This window comes from Bos mutus, chromosome 27, assembly GCF_027580195.1.
Source record: "Bos mutus isolate GX-2022 chromosome 27, NWIPB_WYAK_1.1, whole genome shotgun sequence".
Classification (NCBI taxonomy): domain Eukaryota; kingdom Metazoa; phylum Chordata; class Mammalia; order Artiodactyla; family Bovidae; genus Bos; species Bos mutus.
This window is the reverse complement of record NC_091643.1, coordinates 18,804,933-18,825,821: the sequence shown is the minus strand read 5'-3', so window position 1 is coordinate 18,825,821 and position 20,889 is coordinate 18,804,933. Positions and strand designations below refer to the sequence as shown.

The following is a 20,889-nucleotide window of genomic DNA, read 5'->3' as shown; positions in this document are numbered from 1 at the left end:
ACCTGCAATGCAGGAGACTCCGGTACCATTCCTGGGCTGGGAAGATCTGCTGGAGAAGGGATAGGCTACACACTCCAGTATTCTTGGGCTTCCCTGGTGGCTCAACTGGTACAGAATCCACCCACAATGCGGGAGACCTGGGTTCAGTCCCTGGGTTGGGAATATCCCGTGGAGAAGGGAACTGGCTACCCACTCCAGTGTTCTGGCCTGGAGAAGGCCATGGACTGTATAGCCATGGAGTCGCAAAGAGTCAGACACAACTGAGTGAATTTCACTTTCATCTTTAATTCTAGAAAATACTTGGCCATTATTTCTTCTACCCCATTCTCTTTCTCTTATGAGATTTTAATTATACATTCAGGCCATTGATGTTATCTCACAGTTAATGTAGACTCTGCTGTATTTCTTCCCATTTGTCTCTGTGCATTTCAGTTTAATTTGTACTGGCCTATCTTGCAGTTTGGGTTCTCCCAGGGGCTCAGTGGTAAAGAACCCACCTGCAATGCATGAGCCGCAGGAAACATGAGTTCGATCCCTGTGTAGGAAATAGCAACCCACTCCAGTATTCTTGCCTGGAGGATTCCATGGACAGAGGAGCCTGGTGAGCTACAGTCCATGGGATCACAAAGAGTTGGACACAACTGAACATGCACACAGAAGCAGCATCTTGCAGGTTATAGATTCTTTCCTTGGTTATGCCAAGTTGACTGATGAGATTACAGAAGGCATTCTCTGTCTCTGTTACTGTGCTTTTCATTTCTAGAATTTATTTGATTTTCTTAAAATGTCTATCTCTCTGCTGAAATATCCTACCTGATCATGCATGTGCTCTGTTTCATATCAATCAGAGTTATTTTAAATTTCAAGTCTGACAGTTTCAATACCCGTGTCCTTAAAATTTGGTTCTATTAACTCTCTTCTCTCAAAAGCGCTTTGTTTTTCCTTGCTTCTTTTTATGCCTCACCTCATAATTTTTTAATAGGAGAATACCCTCTAGAGAACAGCTGAGACTGAGGTTAATAGTTTTGTGCCGGGATTTGGGCACGCCTTTCCCTCTGCTACCCCTTCAGCGTGTGGAGGGCGAGGCAGTCTATGATGAGAACATGAACTTGGTTTGAAATCTGTTGCTGCTATGGTTACCCATAATGCACCACAGGCTCCAAATTCCTCCAGCCATACCCTGCATTCAGTGGAAAGACCGCTTTTCCAGAGGGTTTTGCCTCAGTGTCTGCTCAACCTGCTCTTTTAGGTCTTCCCTTAATGCTATAACCCTGGTTGGCCTGTCAGCCTCCACGCTCTTGCGACTCTCACAGAATTCCACTGCTACCTGTTTCTGCACACCTGTCAGCCTGGAGTGGGAGTTCTGATATTCTAATTAAGCCTCGGCCTCAGACAAGCCCTGCGTCCCATGTTACATAAACGGGGTCTCCTCAGTGTTCCTGCCTTGACCTCTGTCAAATTTTAGGTCCAGCACATATCTCGGCCTTTCCCTCGAGTGGATGTTCACTCCCAAGTGTCTGCAGCCTCAAGGGTTCTACAGTCTCTTGCTAGCCTACACTAAGCCTTTAGCAGTTCAGTAAACATTTTAAAACTGAATCCTTCTTACCAGTATTCATGTTCTCAGTATTCATGTCCCAGGTGTACAAGTGTTTGTAGCCCATCTTTTCTTGGTGTCTGTCTTTCCTTCAATTTCAGGTTAGGTGGCTGCCCTGCACCTCAGCTCTCTGATGGAGTCAGAAGTTGCTGAATCATGTCCAACTCTCTGCAACCCCATTGACCATACAGTCCATGGAATTTTCCAGGCCAGGATACTGGAGTGGGTAGCCTTTCCCTTCTCCAGGGGAGCTTCCCAACCCAGGGATCAAACCCAGCTCTCCTGCATTGCAGGCGCATCCTTTACCAGCTGAGCCACAAGGGAAGCCCAAGAATATTGGAGTAGGTAGCCTGTCCCTTCTCCAGGGGAACTTCATGACCCAGGAATCGAACCAGGGTCTCCTGCATTGCAGGCAGATTCTTTACCAACTGAGCTATCAGGGAAGCCCCCTGATGGAGTCAAGAAAACTATAAATTTGTAGCTGTCTAGGGTTTGTTGTTGTTCCAAGAGTGGGAACAGTGCTTCCTCCATTCTAAGTGAAAGCTGCAAGCCCCAGCTATCTCCTTTTTAGCCAAACTTGAAGAACAATGTGACTACCACGACTAGGTCTGATCACAACAGGGATATATGAGAAAAAACAGCTTCAAACTTCCACGTCAGCAATAAAAACATCTAATTCCAAGAAAGCACACAAAATCGTTTTAAAATGTATGTCATAACTGGGATTTTACGTGCCAACTTTACCATAGCTGAAGGAATTCTGTAACACACACACGAACAGTTCTGATATTTTAAATGTGACTTGCTAAATTCTAACTATCAACATGTACAAACTGCACTCACTTATTTAGAATAGGTAACACATGACAGAACTGTATAACAGCTATACTGTGGACTTCTCTGTATAAAAAAAAGGATAAAAAATACATATAATAAAAACACTTTTCACCCAGCATTAAATTTCATTCAGTTCACTTTTTACCAAGCCTGTGTTTGCCAGGATTTGCAAAATTTCAGCTTCTTGAAGACAAACTACTTTGACTTTGTACCTGACATGTACAGAGCTTATACACTTCAGGGCACTCATGACACGACGACAGAGACACTATGACAGTAACGGTCGGGAAGCCAATCTGTGTTAATGTACCACCAAAAAGAATATACAGTGCTACATACACATTTTTCAAAGTACAACAGAATTGAAAGTACATTAAAACAAAATGTAACTACTTCCTTTTACTAAAAGAAACATCACTTGAGCTATATTCAGAGGAAAACACCTGAATAAAAACTCTTCAATGTGTTTGTTTCAATAAGACATTTCTACTTTAATCCTTGGCGTTCCTTAGCTCAGTGCTATTGCAGTATTTAAATAATACATCTACTATGTAAATGTATTACAGTTGCATAAATATTTAAAATGAACACTGGAAGGCAGGGCCTAAAATAGAGACAGAATCTCACAGGATTCCAAATTTAATTACTTTTTAATGTATGTAGGGACAGAAAATGCTCAGATTTTCTGTCATAGGTACAAAAAATAAAATAAAATAAACTGGTATAAATTTTATTAAAATCATTTCAAGAAAAGAAAAATTAAAATCAAGATAATCTTTATGTTCTGTGAGTCTGGCAAAGTCAACTAAAAACATCCAGTATTGGTGAAGGTAAAGAAATGGAAACCTCTGCGTAAAAACTGGTCCCCCAAAATAGGTTGGGCAATAGGCAGGCTACTGAAATTTTTTCAAGTATGCCTTATCTTTTGTCCCATCAATTATACTTTAAGAAAACAACATAACTAGGCAAATATATTTATGTACAAGGATTGAGCATTATTTATAAAGCTTATAATAATAGCACATAGCAAAAAATTAAATTTCTCTCTGTGGAGCATCAGAAGAAGTGTTTTAAAGTGTAGTCATACCTGGAATACCATATAGCTATTAGAAAATGAACTAAGACAGCATCAGGGCCCCAGGGAGAGTGGCTGGCCACTGGGAGGAATCCTGGATTCTAAGGATAAAGTTGAAATTGCTGATGCTTCCAGGCAGAAAAGAACAATTTACTGGCAATCGGAAGGAACAACCAGATTGTCATCGGACTTCCTCCAAGGAACAACACCTAACATTACATCACTGCCACAGATCAGCAACTCCAACTAACTGCTAAACTGACTTGGTTTCTTTGCTGTGGAGATCCTACTTCAATTACTGGGTCAGGAAGATCCACTGGAAAAGGGATAGGCTACCCACTCCAGTATTTTTGGGCTTCCCTTGTGGCTCAGCTGGTAAAGAATCTGCCCGCAATGTAGAAACCTGGGTTGGGAAGATCCGTTGGAGAAGGGAAAGGCTACCCACTCCAGTATTCTGACCTGGAGAATTCCATGAACTATCTAGTCCATGGAGTCGCAAAAAGTCAGACACGATTGAGCGACTTTCACTCACTTCACTAACCAACTGCCAAGCCACAGATTCACTGAGTTAAGATTAAACCACCAAGTATTTTGGTACTACTTTATATTTTTAGTGCTGCTAATAGTAGCTAACCTGATGTTACTATTATTCTTACTATGTGCCAGGTTCCATTCCAAGCTCTAAGCATTTTGATTTATATTTACTCATTTAAACCTCATAAGGACCACACATGAACAGACACCACTACTCCTATTTTATACTGGATTGGCTGAAAAGATCATTCAAGTTTTTCCATAGCATCTTGCAGAAAACCCAAACTTTCTGACCAACCCAACAGATAAGAAATCTCAGACAGAGCATCTGTTCGCTAGTAAGGAGCAGAGCCAAGATTTACACCAACAGATCAATTACTCAGCCCACCCTCTTGACCTCTGAATTTATACTGCCGCTAAATGAGTAAGATTCTGACTTAAGGAAATAAGCACCTCTGTGAAATAAATCACATACCAAGGTTCAACTACTCTGGGTTCACTTATCTATTTAATGTTTTAAATTACCACACAACAGACTCTCTCGGTACTTATGCTGTATCTCATTTTTGGATATCTGCTTCTATCACAGAACGAATGGTGAGTCTTCAGTGTGACTGGAAAGCTTGCTCACTCAAGATGTCCTCTCTACAGCTAAGACTGCCACCTAGTGGGCTAACAACAAATAACCTCATTGGCACAAAACAAAACATTTTGAGAAATAAAATACAAAAGAAGAGACAGATGGACAGTGAGAAAGACAGATGTTAAAATATGCATCGCTTTTCAATAGATCTTCTCTGGAAACACATAATGTAAGTCAGTAAGAGAAAACCTCAGTTTTTAAAATTAAGTGATTTAGGCAACACCAACACTTTGAACTAATGGGCATCTTACCCCTGAGATTCCTGTGGTGGCTGTGACGCCCAGGGTCTCTACAGCACTGTATGAACACCAGTGACATGCTGTGTGGCATGTTGTACCATAATATGTGTACCCGTGTCATTCCTCCTCCTGCCTGGGCTCAAGGACAGAAATCTTATTCACTTTGTTACCTTTGCTATCACTGAATGTGCTGAAGAACACATGAAAAGAAGCTTGAAGACAACATATTGTAGCATTTCTGTTTTATAAATGTAAACTATACCTTTAATATAATTCTCAACCTGGGCAATTCCACTCTCCAGGGAACCGCTGGTAATGTCTGGATACATTTTTGGGACTCACACTGTGGGGGAAAGTCTGCTACTGGCACTGAGAGCAGCCTGGGATGCTGCTAATCATCCCACAATGCACAGTGACAGCCGTGACCCCCAAAAAAGTATCCAGCTCCAAATGTCAACACTGCCAAGGTTGAAAAATCCTGCTTCCTCCCAACCATCTTTAGTAAAAAGTATACAGATTAATGATAAATATAAATTTATAATAAACTGATACCACCACTAATAACTAATAAAAGATGATACCACTCTAATGGCAAAAAGCAAAGAAGAACTAAAGAGCTTCTTAACGAGGGTGAAAGAAGAGTGTGAAAAAGTCAGCTTAAAACTCAATGTTAAAAAAACTAAGACCATGGCATCCTGATCATGGCACACTTCATGGCAAATAGAAGGGGAAAAGGTGGAAGCAGTGACAGATTTCCTCTTCTTGAGCTCTAAAAATCACTCCAGATGGTGACTGCAGCCATGAAATTAGAAGACTATTGCTTCTTGGCAGCAAAGCTATGACAAACAAAAGGTATGACCGTGTGTTAAAAAGCAAAGACATCTCTTTGCCGACAAAGGTCTGCATAGTCAAGGCCTACGGTTTTTCCAGTAGTCATGTACAGAAGTGAGAGTTGGAGAGTAAAGAAAGCAGAGCGTCGAAGAATTGATGCTTTCAAACTGTGGTGCTGGAGAAGACTCTTGAGAGTCCCTTGGACAGCAAGATCAAACCACTCAATCTTAAGGGAAAGCATCCTTGAATACTCTTTGGAAGGACTGAGCTGAAGCTCCAATACTTTAAGCCACCTGATTCTAATAGCTGATTCATTGGACAAGATCTTGATGCTGGAAAAGACTGAAGGCAGAAGGAGAAGGTGACAGAGGGTGAGACAGTTAGATGGCATCACCGATTCAACAGACATGAACTTGGACAAACTCAGAGATGGTGAGGGACAGGGAAGCCTGGTGTGCTGCAGTCCATGGGACTGCGAAGAGTTGGACACGACTTGGCGACTGAACAACAAAATAATAAACTGAGCTAGAACCCAACTCTGGTTTACATATATAAGGTATTTCTTACATTGGTTAAGTACACACTTGATTTTCTAGGAATATACGGTACATAATGTATATGAACATACTATGATTAACCTTTGTATATCACAGAAAAGCTATACTTAGTATGAATTTTTTTAGAACTTTACCAAGAATTTTTATCACTTCAGGAAAATACCAATTATGAATGGTATTTTCATAAATATATCACACATTTATTGAATCAAATAAATCATACATTAGTTCACTTGTAGTTATACATTCAGTGGTTAATTCTACATAATTCTACATAAAAATGTAAACAACTACTTCATTTATATTCTAGTCTGTATAAAAAACAGTCCACTGAACCTGATTAAATAATTAAAAATTTCTCCAGCGTTTGCTGTTTTCTACCTGATAGATCTCTCCCTGCACAACTGCATGCGTGGGCACCGTCCTAACACTTCACCAGGCTGGCTCCAGCTCATTCTTCATCTTTTTTCCCCACAGAGGTCTTTTCTGAGCTCCATCCTTCCTATTATTTTACTAGCTCAGCACGTACCTCATTGAATTCCTTCCTAGCATTTGATACTCTGCAATCACTTTTTATTTTGTGTGATATCATCTCTTTTCTGCTTTAGAATATAAGTAAGCTCCATGAAGGCTAAAACTATCTATGTTGTTCACCACTGTACCCGCTACATTAGCAAAATGACCAAAGAATGCAATAGGAAATCAGTATTTGTTGAAAAATGGATTCATGAATAAATGATAACAGACTGTAACAAAATTCTCATAATCTATCAACTAGAGAGTAAAAAGAGAATGAAGTTGATAAACTGATACCAAGAATAAGCAAACTACTTAAAGATGTAAGGAGAAATACTTCATATATGAATAACCAAAAATAAACTATACAATTTCCAAATAAATAATGGTGAGGATACATCAGATAACAAAATTGGTAAATACAAAATGACACTCACAACTGGTTCAGAAAGTTAAGACTAACTATATTCCGTCTACAAAGGAAGTACCTAAAACAAAAGAACACAGGTACAAAGTAAGTATTGATTTTGAATAAAAAGACAAATTACCAAGACTGATTCACAAGACAGAATACTTAAAGAAGGACATAATGAAAGAAGATTGTAACAATGTCTAAAAAAGTATGCTGGATACATTCAAAGGTGTATGCTTTCAAATAATCTTTAAGGAATCCAATATTCTCCTAAAGAAAGGTTAGAAGGAAAGGCAGCGAAGGGAGGAAAAACTCTTCTTCCCTTTTCTGAATCCAGCATTATTCCCATACCAAACCGTAAGAAAACAAACACGCAGAAGAAAGAAGCAAAAATCCTTAAATACATTAGTAAGAAAAGAACACACAAATACATAAACCAAACAAGTATTACTCTAGGACTAAAAGGATGGTTCAATACTGAGAAATCTAGTAATGTATTTCACCAATGGCAGTAAAAAATAATTTACTGTTAATCTTTCTAATAGCTTCGTAAATTATATGTATTTCATTAATATAAAATACATATACATATCCCACTGTATAAGGGTTGTAAGAATATTTGCTGCAGCAACATTAAATGTTTGAAAATACATCTATCAATCAGACACATCTATAAAATGAAATACTAAATAGTCACACAGCATCAGAAAATACCTGCAGTACAGAGAAAATAAACTGGAAAATTTTTCAGAACTTGTATCTAAAAATATATCTAACAAGCACATATAATCTGTGGGGGGGGGTAGTGAAAATCCTTATTTTGCCTGTACAGACAAATAATGAGGTGATGGGAAGAGTTTAAGCCAGTAGAGGCCATAAAACACAGCAAATGAAAAGAGGTTAACACTAGGGAGCAGAACTCACGTAAAAGGTACGAAACAGGAAAAGGCTGAGCAAAGTTAAAACAACAGTATCCAGAGAAAGCACACACGAGGGACAGAAAAACCACAATCCCAATATAAGGACTAGGGTGACAGCTACTACTGAATTCTAAGTGCACGCCCTACAATTTTTCCAATAAAATACGATCAAGAAACCCTACAGTTTCAGGCTATTTCTTTCTCTTGACATACAGAATTTTATTTAGAAACTGTTTAAAGTAGGAAAAAACCCTGTCAAGAAGGAGCAGGTGGAAAATGCGTTCGCAATTAAATGGAATTGTAGGGCAACGGAAGTCTAAAAGGTCACAAAAGAGAAACAGCACCACTGTTATTTGAATAACAGCTAGTTGCTTGCATTTTCTGGCACTGTTAATCACTAAATCTGGATTTTCCTCTGAATTCCACAGAGAGCATGCACTATGCAACAATTTTATCATAAAATACCTGCTTGCTACACACATGTCATGACAGGCTACCACCAGAAACAAGACAAACACATTCAGGCTATTCTTACAGAACTACTGCGATCTCTCTCCAATCAAACACGTGCTGTGCTTATTAGTTGCTCAGTTGTGTCCCCACCCTTTGCGACCCATGGACTGTAGCCCACTAGGCTCCTCGGTCCACGGGGATTCTCCAGGCAAGAATACTGGAGTGGGTTGCCATGCCCTCCTCCAGGGAATCTTCCTGGCCCAGGGATCAAGCCCAGGTCTGTCTCTCATTGCAGGTGAATTCTTCACCATCTGAGCCATGAGGGAAGCTCAAGAACACTAGAATGGGTAGCCTTACCCTTCTCCAGTGGATTTTCCTGACCCAAGAATCGAAGCAGGGTCTCCTGCAATGCAGGTGGATTCTTTACCAGCTGAGCTACCAGGGAAGCCCCCCCAAATCAAACACTTGCTTAAACATCTACTTCCAGAACAGATATGCTACACTATGCTGCCATCTAGAGAGCAGAACTAATTAATACTACATATTCTCTCTGAGAAAGTTGTTGTTGAAAGTTGGATGTGGTCAAACAGGAGATAGCAAAAGTGAACATGGACATATTAGAAATCAGTGAACTAAAATGGGCGGGAAGGGGCAGATTTAATTCAGATGACCATTATATCTACTACTGTGGAAAAGAATCCCTTAGAAGGAATGGTGTAGCCCTCACAGTCAACAAAGGAATCCAAAACACAGTACTTGGCTGCAATCTCAAAAATGACAGAATGATCTTGGTTAGTCTTGAAGGCAAACCATTCAATATCACAGTAATCCAAGTCTATGCCCGAACCACTAACGCCGAAGAAGATGAAGTTGAATGATTCTATAAGGACCTACAAGACCTCCTAGAACTAGCAGCAAAAAGGATATCCTTTTGATCATATGAGACTGGAACGCAAAAGTAGGAAGTCAAGAGAATACCTGGAGTAACAGACAAGTTTGGCCTTGGAGTCCAAAATAATGCAGGGCAAAGGCTAACAGCTTTGCCAATAGAATGTATTGGTCATAGAAAACAAAACAACAGAGGACTGCTGTGGACATCACCAGATGGTCAGTACTGAAATCAGACTGATTATATATATTCTTTGCAGCCGAAGATGGAGAAGATCTATACAGTCAGCAAAAACAAGAGCTTACTATGTCTCAGATCACCAGTTCCTTATCGTAAAATTCAGGCTCAAATTGAAGAAAGTAGAGAAAAACATTAGGCCATTCAGGTATGCCCTAAATCAAATTCCTTATGATCATACAGTAGAAGTGACAAATAGATTCACAGGACTAGATATGGTAGACAGAGTGTCTGAAGAACTATGGACGTAGGTTTGTAATATTGTATAGGAGGTGGTGACCAAATCCATCGATAAGAAAAAGAAATGCAAGAAGGCAAAGTGGTTGAGGAAGCATTATAAACACCTGAGAAAGGGAGAGAAGCAAAAGGCAAAGGAGAAAGGGAAAGATATACCCTAATGAATGCAGAGTCCCAGAGTAAAACAAGGAGAGACAGGAAAACCTTGAGTGAACAATGCAAAGAAGTAGAGAAAAACAACAGAATGGAAAAGATTAGAGATCTCTTTTAGAAAATTGGAGATACCAAAGCAACATTTCATGCAAAGATGGGTACAATAAAGGACAGAAACGGTATGGACTTAACAGAAGCAGAAGAGATTAAGAAGAGGTGGCAAGAATACACAGAAGAACTATACAAAAAAGCTCTTAATGACCCAGATAACCACAATAGTGTGATCACTTACCTAGAGCCAGACATCCTGGAGTTCAAAGTCAAGTGGGCCTTAGGAAGCATTGCTATGAACAAAGCTACTGGAGGTGATTGAATTCCAGCTGAGCTATTTCAAATCCTAAAAGACGGTGTTGTTAAGCTGCTGCACTCAATATACCAACAAATTTGGAAAACTCAGAGCAATGGCCACAAGTCTGGGAAAGATAAGTTTTCATTTCAACTCCAAAGAAAAGCAATGCCAAAGAATGCTCAAATTACTGCAAATTGCACTCATTTCACATGCTAGCAAGATTATGCTCAGAATCTTTCAAGCTAGGCTTCAGTAATATGTGAACCGAGAACATCCAGATGTACAAGCTGGATTTAGATAAGGCAGAGGAACCAGAGATCAAATTGCCAACATACACTGGATCATTAAATAAGCAAAGGGAATTTTTAAAAAATCTACTTCTGTTTCATTGACTATGCTAAAGCCTTTGATTGAGTGGATCACAACAAACTGGAATATTCTTGAAGAAATGGGAATACCACACCATCTTATCTGTCTCCTAAGAAACCTGCATGCAGGACAAGAAGCAACAGTTAGAACTGGACATGGAACAACGGACTGGTTCAAAACTGGGAAATGAGTACATCAAGGTTGTGTACTGTCACCCTGCTTATTTAACTTATACGCAGAGTACATCATATGAAATGCTGGGCTGGATGACTTACAAGCTGGAATCAAGACTGCCAGGGGAAATATCAACAACCTCAGCTATGCAGATGACATCACTCTAGTGGCAGAAAGTGAAGAAGAACTAAAGAACCTCTTGATGTAGGTCAAAGACGAGAGCGAAAAAAGCTGGCTTAAAATTTAACATTCAGAAAACAAAGATTATGGCATCCAGTCCCATCACTTCATGGCAAATAGATGGGTAAAAAGTGGAAACCGTGTCAGATTTCATTTTCTTGGGCTCTAAAATCACTGCCAATGGTAACTGCAGCCACAAAATTAAAAGATGCTTGCTTCTTGGAAAAAAACCTATGAAAACTCTAGACAGTGTATTAAAAAACAGAGACATCGCTTTGCAGACAAAGGTCCATACAGTAAAAGCTATGGTTTTTCCAGTTGTCATGTATGGATGTGAGACTTGGACCATGAAGAAAGCTGAGTTCCAAAGAACTGATGCTTTTGAACTGTGGTGTTGGAGAAGACTCTTGAGAGTCCCTTGGACTGCAAGGAGATCCAACTAGTCAATCCTAAAGGAGATCCGTCCTGAATATTCACTGGAAGGACTGATGCTGAAGCTCCAAAACTCTGGCCACCTGATGCAAAGAAGCCCATTGGAAAAGACCTTGATGCTGGGAGCAAGAGGAGAAGCGGGCAACAGAGGATGAGATGGTTGAATGGCATCACTGACTCAATGGACGTGAGTTTGAGCAAACTCAAGGAGGTAGTGAAGGACAGGGAAGCCTGGCACGCTGCAGTTCATGGGGCTGCAGAGAGCCGGATACCACACAGTGACTACGGACAACAGCAAGTCAGTAGACAATATTTCAAGCTAAAAATAAATAACAGTATAAACATATTATTTAGCAATATGGGAAAAACCACTGAAAGAATTTAAAGTAAAACCAGTTACTTGCCATAAAAGAAAGGGACTGGAACCAGAGAAAGGAAAAGTACATCTGCTTTTTACTATATCTTTCTGACTATTTGAAAATGTGATGCTAGTGTTAAGTTTAAGACTATGAAAATTTTTTTTCAAATGGATTAATTATGCTTAAGGAATCAGTTGTTTATTTAAATTCAGAAGGACTTAAAGATCAAGTCCATTTTTATGGTTTTAAATAGGAAGAACTCAATCTGACAATTATCAAAGTTCATATAACAGCAAAACTCCAAGTAAAAGAGACACAGGCAAAACAAAAATTGCTCAGCTGAATCTTTCTTGAATGAGCACCTATCATTACAATTTACAGGAGGAGTTGACTACTAGCCGGTTTACATACAGGAAGCTTATTCAGAGAAATGGCATTATAGAAGAGCCGTAATACTTCGCAAATTTTCACTTCATTAACAAACATTAATAGAGAACCAACTGTATACAAGGCACTCTTGATGAGAATTCTTACAAAAATATAACATTCTATTTCCTACAAAAAATCAAAGTCGGGGCTTCCCTGGTCCAGTGGTAAAGAATCCGCCTTGCAATGCAAGGGATCAGTTCGATCTTTGGTCAGGGAAGGAAGATCCCACATGCCCTGGGACATCTGAGCCCATGTGCCGCCACTACTGAGCCTGCTCTCTGGAACCTGTGAGCCGCAACTACTGAGCCCATGTGCCCCAGACCTCATGCCCCACGATGACGAGAGAAGCCACTGTAATAAGAAGCCCTCACAGGCAACTCAGAGAGTAGCCCCCGCGCGCCACGCCCAGAAGCCCACGCATAGCAATGAGGATGCACCACAGTTCAAAACAAATAAATTTTTAAAAATCATGGTCATCTAAGTAACTTTAGGTTGATGAAATTACAGCACCACAAGACTGAGTATCCGCAGCTAGGTAACACATAAAAGAAAAATCTGGAGTTACTGTACAAATTACAAATCATAATCAAAACAGGGCTCTCCAGGAACAAGATTTGTAAATGCATTTCTTTTACAAAATTATTCCTTCAATAGGCTCTTCTCTATTTACTGTCATAGAGAGAGTCAATATGTTACCATCTTTTACAAAATTATTCCTTCAATAGACTCTCCTCTATTTACTGTCATAGAGAGAGTCAATATGTTACCCAACTGGGACAGCAATGGTGTCACTCTATTGCACTCTGCGTCTTTCAATAGTGTTAAAATATTCTGCTGGAGTTTAAATTACTTTTGAAATTTTATAATTAAAATGTTCAATTTTTCTTGCCTTTTAATAAATCTTCAAAGTTAATACAAATTTAGAGTAAAAGATATTTGCTTAAACGGGAATATCTACTTGTCTAGAAATTTCTCAAAACTAAACTCTTTCACTTCTATTTTACATCCAAATATTGATGAAATATTTGAAACTAAAATCCAAAATATAAGTATCATGCATTTAGAAGACAGCATAGAGCTCATAAGCATCCAACTCTACAACTGCCAGAAAGAAAAACATTAATCTCCTTTCTTATCCAACTGGATAACCAAAAATTCATAAGTTATTTAAGAAAATATCAGTCTCCACAAAAAGTATATTTTTTCCCCATCATGGATCGAGCTTTCATACCAAGATATGAAGTAGTATTTGTAAAATAGAAATAAACTCCTGTTTGGTACACCTGAAGTATGAGAACAAGAACTTACTGTTACACTACAACTGCAAGTACAATTAACCTAAAAGCTTTCAAATTACATATTTCAAATTGTATTGCGAGAAATACATTAGACATATAAAGTTGTTAGCTCTAAGAGATGATAATGCTAAAAAAGCAGTATTATACCATTTAAGTTATAATTGTACTATAAACAGTATGAATTTTATCATCCTAAATTTGTAACATGCCTGCAAATTAAAGAAAGTATCTAGAAAGGAAGGCTCACCTTCATCCACAGAAAACTGACAGCTCTTATCATTGAAGAAAAGAATTTTCTTCTTATCAGGACGGTTTACAAATAGTATCTGGTCCCCTAAAGCCTTAAAGATAAAGAAAAAATTTTCAGTTTCCAAATTAAATTCCAAAAAAAATTTCCAAATTACATCACTCAAGATTTTTTTTTTTTAAAACAACAAAGGATTTCCAGTTTCTTTAACTCTCAGTATACCAATAGGGTCCACTAAACCAAATTTTAATTCTAAAGTTTCTTTCTTGAGCAGTTTGACTTTTAAGGATTGATATTTTTTTTTTGGTATTTTTTTTTAAATTTTATTTTATTTTTAAACTTTACATAATTGTATTAGTTTTGCCAAATATCAAAATGAATCCATCACAGGTATACATGTGCTCCCCATCCTGAACCCTCCTCCCTCCTCCCTCCCCATACCATCCCTCTGGGTCGTCCCAGTGCACCAGCCCCAAGCATCCAGCATCGTGCATCGAACCTGGACTGGCAATTCGTTTCCTACATGATATTTTACATGTTTCAATGCCATTCTCCCAAATCTAACTTTTAGAGATCCTTTACAGTACAAAAAGAAGAAAAACTGTTTTAAATATTAGAACAAAAGTCAATCCATCTGACAATTACAACTTGGTCTAGTGGGCTCTTATTAATCTGTGGGAAGAAAACCATGGATCTCAATGTTCTTACTTGTCCTTAAAATATTTTGTTACTTACTCATCATTATCCATCACTTATTTCCAGTCATGCTTTGAAAAGCTAGAACCCTAAGATAATGGAAGAATGATTAAATCATCTAAACTGTGTATGACTATGAGATAAATAGCCATCCTTCAGTGTTCTTACTGCATTGCCCAAAATACTGCATCATCTTTACAGAAAAAAGTAAAGGACTTGAGTTTTCATTGTCTTTTAAGCTTTGATTGAACACAACTGACAATTAAAATTTTCACTCACTACTCTAGCAAGGACAAGAAAATCGACATATTTCATTATTATTAATTAATGAGAACAAGAATGCAAAAAGTCTGATAATACTCTGGACTATAATGATGATGGTAACATTCATCACAGAAATACAGTCTCAAACTACAAGTCTTTAGATGACAACATCACAGATGCATAATCTCAACCTTAGGCATCAACAAGGGCTCCCCTGGCAGTGACAGTAAAAAATCTGTCTGCAATTCGGGAGACCTGGGTTTGATTCCTGGGTCAGGAAGATTCCTTGGAGAAGGGAATGGCTACCCACTCCAGTATTCTTGCCTGGAGAATTCCATGGACAGAGGAGCCTGGCGGGCTACAGTCCATGGGGTTACAAAGAGTCAGATATGACTGAGCGACTAACACTTTAGGCATCAACATGTGAACCATATGCACTTAACAGATATATAAAGAGCATTCCATCCAAAGATAACAGAAAGAATATACACTATTCTCAAGTGCCCACTCAACATTCTCCAGAATAGCTAATATGATAAGGCACAAAACAAGCCTTAAATCACATCAAGCACCTTTTCTGACCACAATGGTATATAAAACTAAAACTCAATTACAAGAAGCTAGAGGATTCACAAATAACAACAGAGTAAGTCCACTACATATGAACAAGTTCTGTTCTGAGCACATTCCTAAGTCCAATTTGTTAAGTCCAACAAAGCACAACAGGTTATACAGTATTGTACTGTAACAGATTTATAATACCTTTCATACAAATAATACACAGAAAACAAACAAAACATTTTAAACCTTACAGAGCAGTTTCATGAAAAGTATTGTAGTAGAGTACAACAGCTGACATACCAGGGCTGGCATCAAGTGAACAGGCAAAAAGAGCTAAAAGACTGGAGGAGGGAGAGGAGGTAGGAGATAGCAGAGCTGAAGGATCGTCAGCAACAGCAGATGGAGGTCAAGCTACAATTTCACCCGTGCCTTATGTGATTGGACATGGAAACACACATTTGCCTCTTTGAAAGTTTACTACTTGAAAGTTGGTACGTAGGGGACTTACTGTATGCTGCTAATTGCTGGGTCAAAGAAGAAATTTTAAAAACACCTTGAAAAAATGAAAATAGAAATACAATGTACCAAAATTTATGAGAGGTTAAAAAAATAGCAATTCTAAGAGGAAATTCAGTTATAAATGCCTACATTAAAAAACCAGAAACATCTCAAAAAAACCTAAACTTACACCTCAAGGAATTAGAAAAAGAACAAATGAAGCCCAAAGTTAGTAGAAGGAAGGAACTAACAAAGATCAGAGTGGAAATAAATTTGAGAGAGACTAAAAAAGACAATAGAAAAGATTAATGAATCTATGAGCTGATTCTTTGAAAAAATAAAACTGACAAAACTTTAGCTTAACTAACCAAGAAAAAAAGACAAGAAGACTCAAATACATTAAATCAGAAATGAGATTCATGTAGACATATAGCAGAAAACAACACAATATTGTAAAGCAATTATCCTCCAATTAAAAATCGGAAATGAAATAGATGTTACAATATTACAGAATACAAAAAATCATAAGAGACTAGTATGAACATATGCCAAAATTGGAAAACCTAGAGGAAATGAATAAATTTCTACAAACATATAAACTATCAAGACTGAACCATAAATAGGAATTCTGAACAAATCAATAATTAATAGAATAAGTAATCAAAAATCTCCCATCAAAAGTCCAGGACAACTGTATTAGTTCTACCAAACATTCAAAGAAGAGTATCAATCCTTCTCAAACTCTCCCCAAAACCTGAAGCAATGCATCAAATTTATTCTGTGAGGCCAGCACTACCCTGATACCAAAACGAGACAACTATGCAACAAGAAAAGAAAACCGCAGGCCAACATCCATGAACACATGCAAAAACTCAACAAAATACTAACACACCAGATTCAATAATACATTAGAATAATCACACACTACAATCAAGTGGATTTACTCCAAGTATACAAGGATGGCTCAGTATCTGCAAATCAATCATGATACAGCACATTAACAAAATGAAAGATAAAAGTCACGTGCTCCTCTCAGTAGATGCAGAAAAAGCATTTGGCAAAATTCAAAATACACTGACCATAATGCTCCACAATATGGATACCAAGGTAACATATCTCAACATAATGACGACCGTATATGACAAGCCCACAGTTTACATCAAAATCAACAGTTGAAAGCTGAAAGCACTGCCTCTAAATCAGGAGCAAGACAAGGAAACCTACTCTTGCCACTTTTATTCAGAGTATTGTGAAGTCCTAATCAGAGCAGACAGACAAAGAAGTAAAATATCACTTTTTACAGACTATATTTTATATACCTCCCTAAAGACTTCACCAAAAAGCTATTAGAATAATGAATTCAGTAAAGCTGCACAATACAAAACCAATATACAAAAAATTTGAGTTTCTATAAATTAACAACTATCAGAAAGAAATTAACAATCTCACTTACAACTGCATCAAAAAGAATAAGGTACTTAGAAATAAATTTCACCAAGATGAATAATCTCTACATTGAAAATTATAAGACAATGATGAAAAACTGAAGAAGACTCAAAAAATGGAGATATTCTGTGTTCATGAATTCTAAGAGTTAATACTGGTAAAATATCTATTACCACCCAAATGAATACAAAGATTCATTGCAATCCTTATCAAAATGTCAATGGGATTTTTCACAGAACTAGAACAGTGCTAAAATTTATTTGGAATCACGGAAGATCCTATCAAGCCAAAGCAATCTTGAGAAAGAACAACAAATCTGGAGGCATCGCACTCCCAATATTACAAAGGAAAATTACTGAAACAGTATGGCACTGACATAAGAACAAACATGCAGATCAATGGGACAGAACAGAGAATCCAGAAATAAACCTATGCATCTATGGTGAATTAATTTACGACAAAAGTGCTAAGACTATACAACAAGGAAAGGACAGTCTCTTCAATAAATGGTTCTGCGAAAACGGGACAGCCACATTCAAAAGAATGAAATTGGACCACTATCGTATATCATATGCAAAAATCATTTTAAAATGGATTAAAGACCTGAATGTAAGACTTGAAACCGTAAGAATCTTGGAAGAAAACAGAAGCAGTAAGCTCTGTGACATTCATTTTGGCAATTTTTCAGATTCAACATTAAAAGCAAAGGCAACAAAAGCAAAAATAAACAAGTGAGACATCATACTCATAAGTTTCTTCACAGCAAAGAAACATCAACAAAATGAAAAGGCAACCGAATCAGTGAGAGAATATATTTGTATATCATACATCTGATAAGGTGTTAATACCCAAAATACATAAACTCATGGAACAGCAAAAAAAAAAAAAAAAAAAACTCAATTAGAAAATGAGCAGAGGATCTGAATAGACATTTTCCAAAGAAGACACACAGGTGGTCAAGAGGTACATGCAAAGATGCTTCACATCACTAATCATCAGGAAAATGCAAATCAAAACCTCAAGATGATCACCTCATGCCTGTCAAACTGGCTATTATCAAAAAGACAAAATAATGAGTCTTGGAGAGGATATGGAGAAAAGGGAACCCTTGTGCACTGTCGGTGGGAATTGTAAGCTGATGTAGCCACCATGGAAAACAGTATGGGGGTTCCTCAAAAAATTAAAAATAAAACTACCAGATGATTCAGCAATGCTAATTCTGAGTATTTTTATCTAAAGAAAGCGAAAATACTAACTTAAAAAGAGATATGCACCACCTTGTTCAGTGCAGCATTATTTACAATAGCCAAGACAGGGAAGCAACCTAAGTGCCCACTGAGGCATGAATGGACAGAGAAAATGTGTTATATATAAACAATGGACCCTCAGGGCATTATGCTAAGCCAAGCAGGTCAGAATAAAAAAGACAAAATACTGTATGAACTCACTTATATGTGGAACCTCAAAAAAAAAAAAAAGGCTACATATACAGAAAATAGACTGGTTGATGGTTGTGAGAAACAAGGGGTTTAGGGTGGGCAAAATGCAAGCAGGGGATCAAAAGGCACAAACTTCCAGTTACCAAGTCAGCCAGTCACGGGGATGTACTACACATTATGATGACTACAGTTAATAAAGGACTTCCCTGGTGGCTCAGGCAGTAAAGCGTCTGTCTACAATGCGGGAGACCCAGGTTCAATCCCTGGGTTGGGAAGATCCCCTGGAGAAGGACGGCAATCCACTACAGTACTATTGCCTGGAAAATCCCATGGACAGAGGAGCCTGGTAGGTTACAGTCCATGGGGTTGCAAAGAGTCCGATACGACTGAGTGACTTCACTTTCACAGGTAATAATACTGTTCTGCATATCTGAAAGCTGTTAAGAGCAAATCTTAAAAGTTCTTATCACAAAATAAATTTTTTGATAACTACGTATGGTAACAAATTTAACCAGACTTACTATGATCATTTTTAAGTTAAAAGATTAAAAACAATTTTTAGTTGAAAAAAAAAAAAACCTGAGTAGCTGATTCAATATACCATCTTAAAATTTAAAATCCTATCACTAATGCAGAATGGTCTATTTAAAATCATACTGGTTTCATTATTTCATTTCATTATTAATCTCCAGAACACAGCTACTTAAAGAATAATCTGGAACAATCACTGCTTTCTCTCATTCTCTTCTCTTCTTGCTTTTGCATACTTTTTTGTTCCTTGCTAGCATTATACATTTCTTCAAAGCACTGTATGGTCAACAAAATGACAGTAATAGTTATCTTCTATCTCTGCCAAGAACTCAAGAAAAGGAAACAACCCAGAAGGGATTTAACTTAATTATGCCAAATTTCTCCCTTGAGAAACTACTTAGGATAGAACATGAAAGTGAAAGTGAAGTCACTCAGTCGTGTCTGACTCTTTGCGACCCAGTGGACTGTAGCCCACCATGCTCCTCTGTCCATGGGATTTTCCAGGCAAGAGTACTGGAGTGGGTTGCCATTTCCTTCTCCAGAGGATCTTCCCAATCCAGGGATCGAACCCAGGTCGCCTGCATTGTAAGCAAGACGCTTTACCGTCTGAGCCACCAGGGAAGCCCATATCTTCACGTTTTTTAAGTGTGGGGGTTTTTAACAATTTAGAAATAATCCTGCCTGAAAATAACAGACTGTCCACTTTTCATGACCCCTTAATTCCTTAAGGAAAAGAACCACTAAAAACAGGATGTCAAAGTGACTTTACATCACAAAACTATTTAAAATAGAATAAGCAATCGTAAGTTTACATCACCGTTCTACTTTCGAATGTACTGAAAAGCCTACTGAAGATTAACAACACTAGCTCCAATCAAACTGGAGGAAAAGAATGGAGCAGGAAATGCACCCAGAACTCCCAACTAGTAAGCTACAATTCAATACTTCTACCTTTCAACATGCTATAAAAGTGCAATTTATCAACTCTGGTCACATACTATTTGCAACATTTGTGTGGATTAAGTTTAGATACTTAAGTTGAAATCTCAAAAGGGTTCTTCAGGTGGTAATGGCCAAGTAGCTCCTAAGGAACCAGCCCACTTGAGAACAACTACTATAATCTCTGGACAAGGTATTCCAAAAAGAAATCTCCTCCCTGCAAAAAAATAAAAAACAATTCCCTGGCAGTCCAGCGGTTAGAGATTCCTCACTCTCATTGTGAGGGCCCGGGTTTGATCCCTAGTTGGGGACCTAAGATCCCATAAGCTGTGTGATGTGGCTCCAAAAAAGACCCAAAAAGGAAAAAAAGAGCTAAATGAACAAAACAGATGTGTCACATGGTACCTACCACAGAGAAGAGAAAGTCTGAAGTTTGAGTCTAGTCAAGACATATGCCCACTTAAAAACAAAATAAACAAAAACACTCTTTTGAGGACTATAATGGAATCCTGAGTAATGTAATTCACAATGTTCAAAATTCAATAGTAACT

The 20,889-nt window shown here is 38.0% G+C and overlaps 1 protein-coding gene across 1 annotated transcript in view; it reads right to left on the bottom strand.

The window, feature by feature from the left end:
• GTF2E2 (general transcription factor IIE subunit 2) overlaps positions 1–20,889 on the bottom strand; it is an 80,256-nt gene that overhangs the window by 8,974 nt on the left and 50,393 nt on the right. Inside the window, exon 6 of the mRNA XM_005908128.3 lies at positions 13,965–14,058. Coding sequence (XP_005908190.1) covers positions 13,965–14,058 — 94 coding nt within the window. The remainder of the gene's footprint in view (positions 1–13,964; positions 14,059–20,889) is intronic.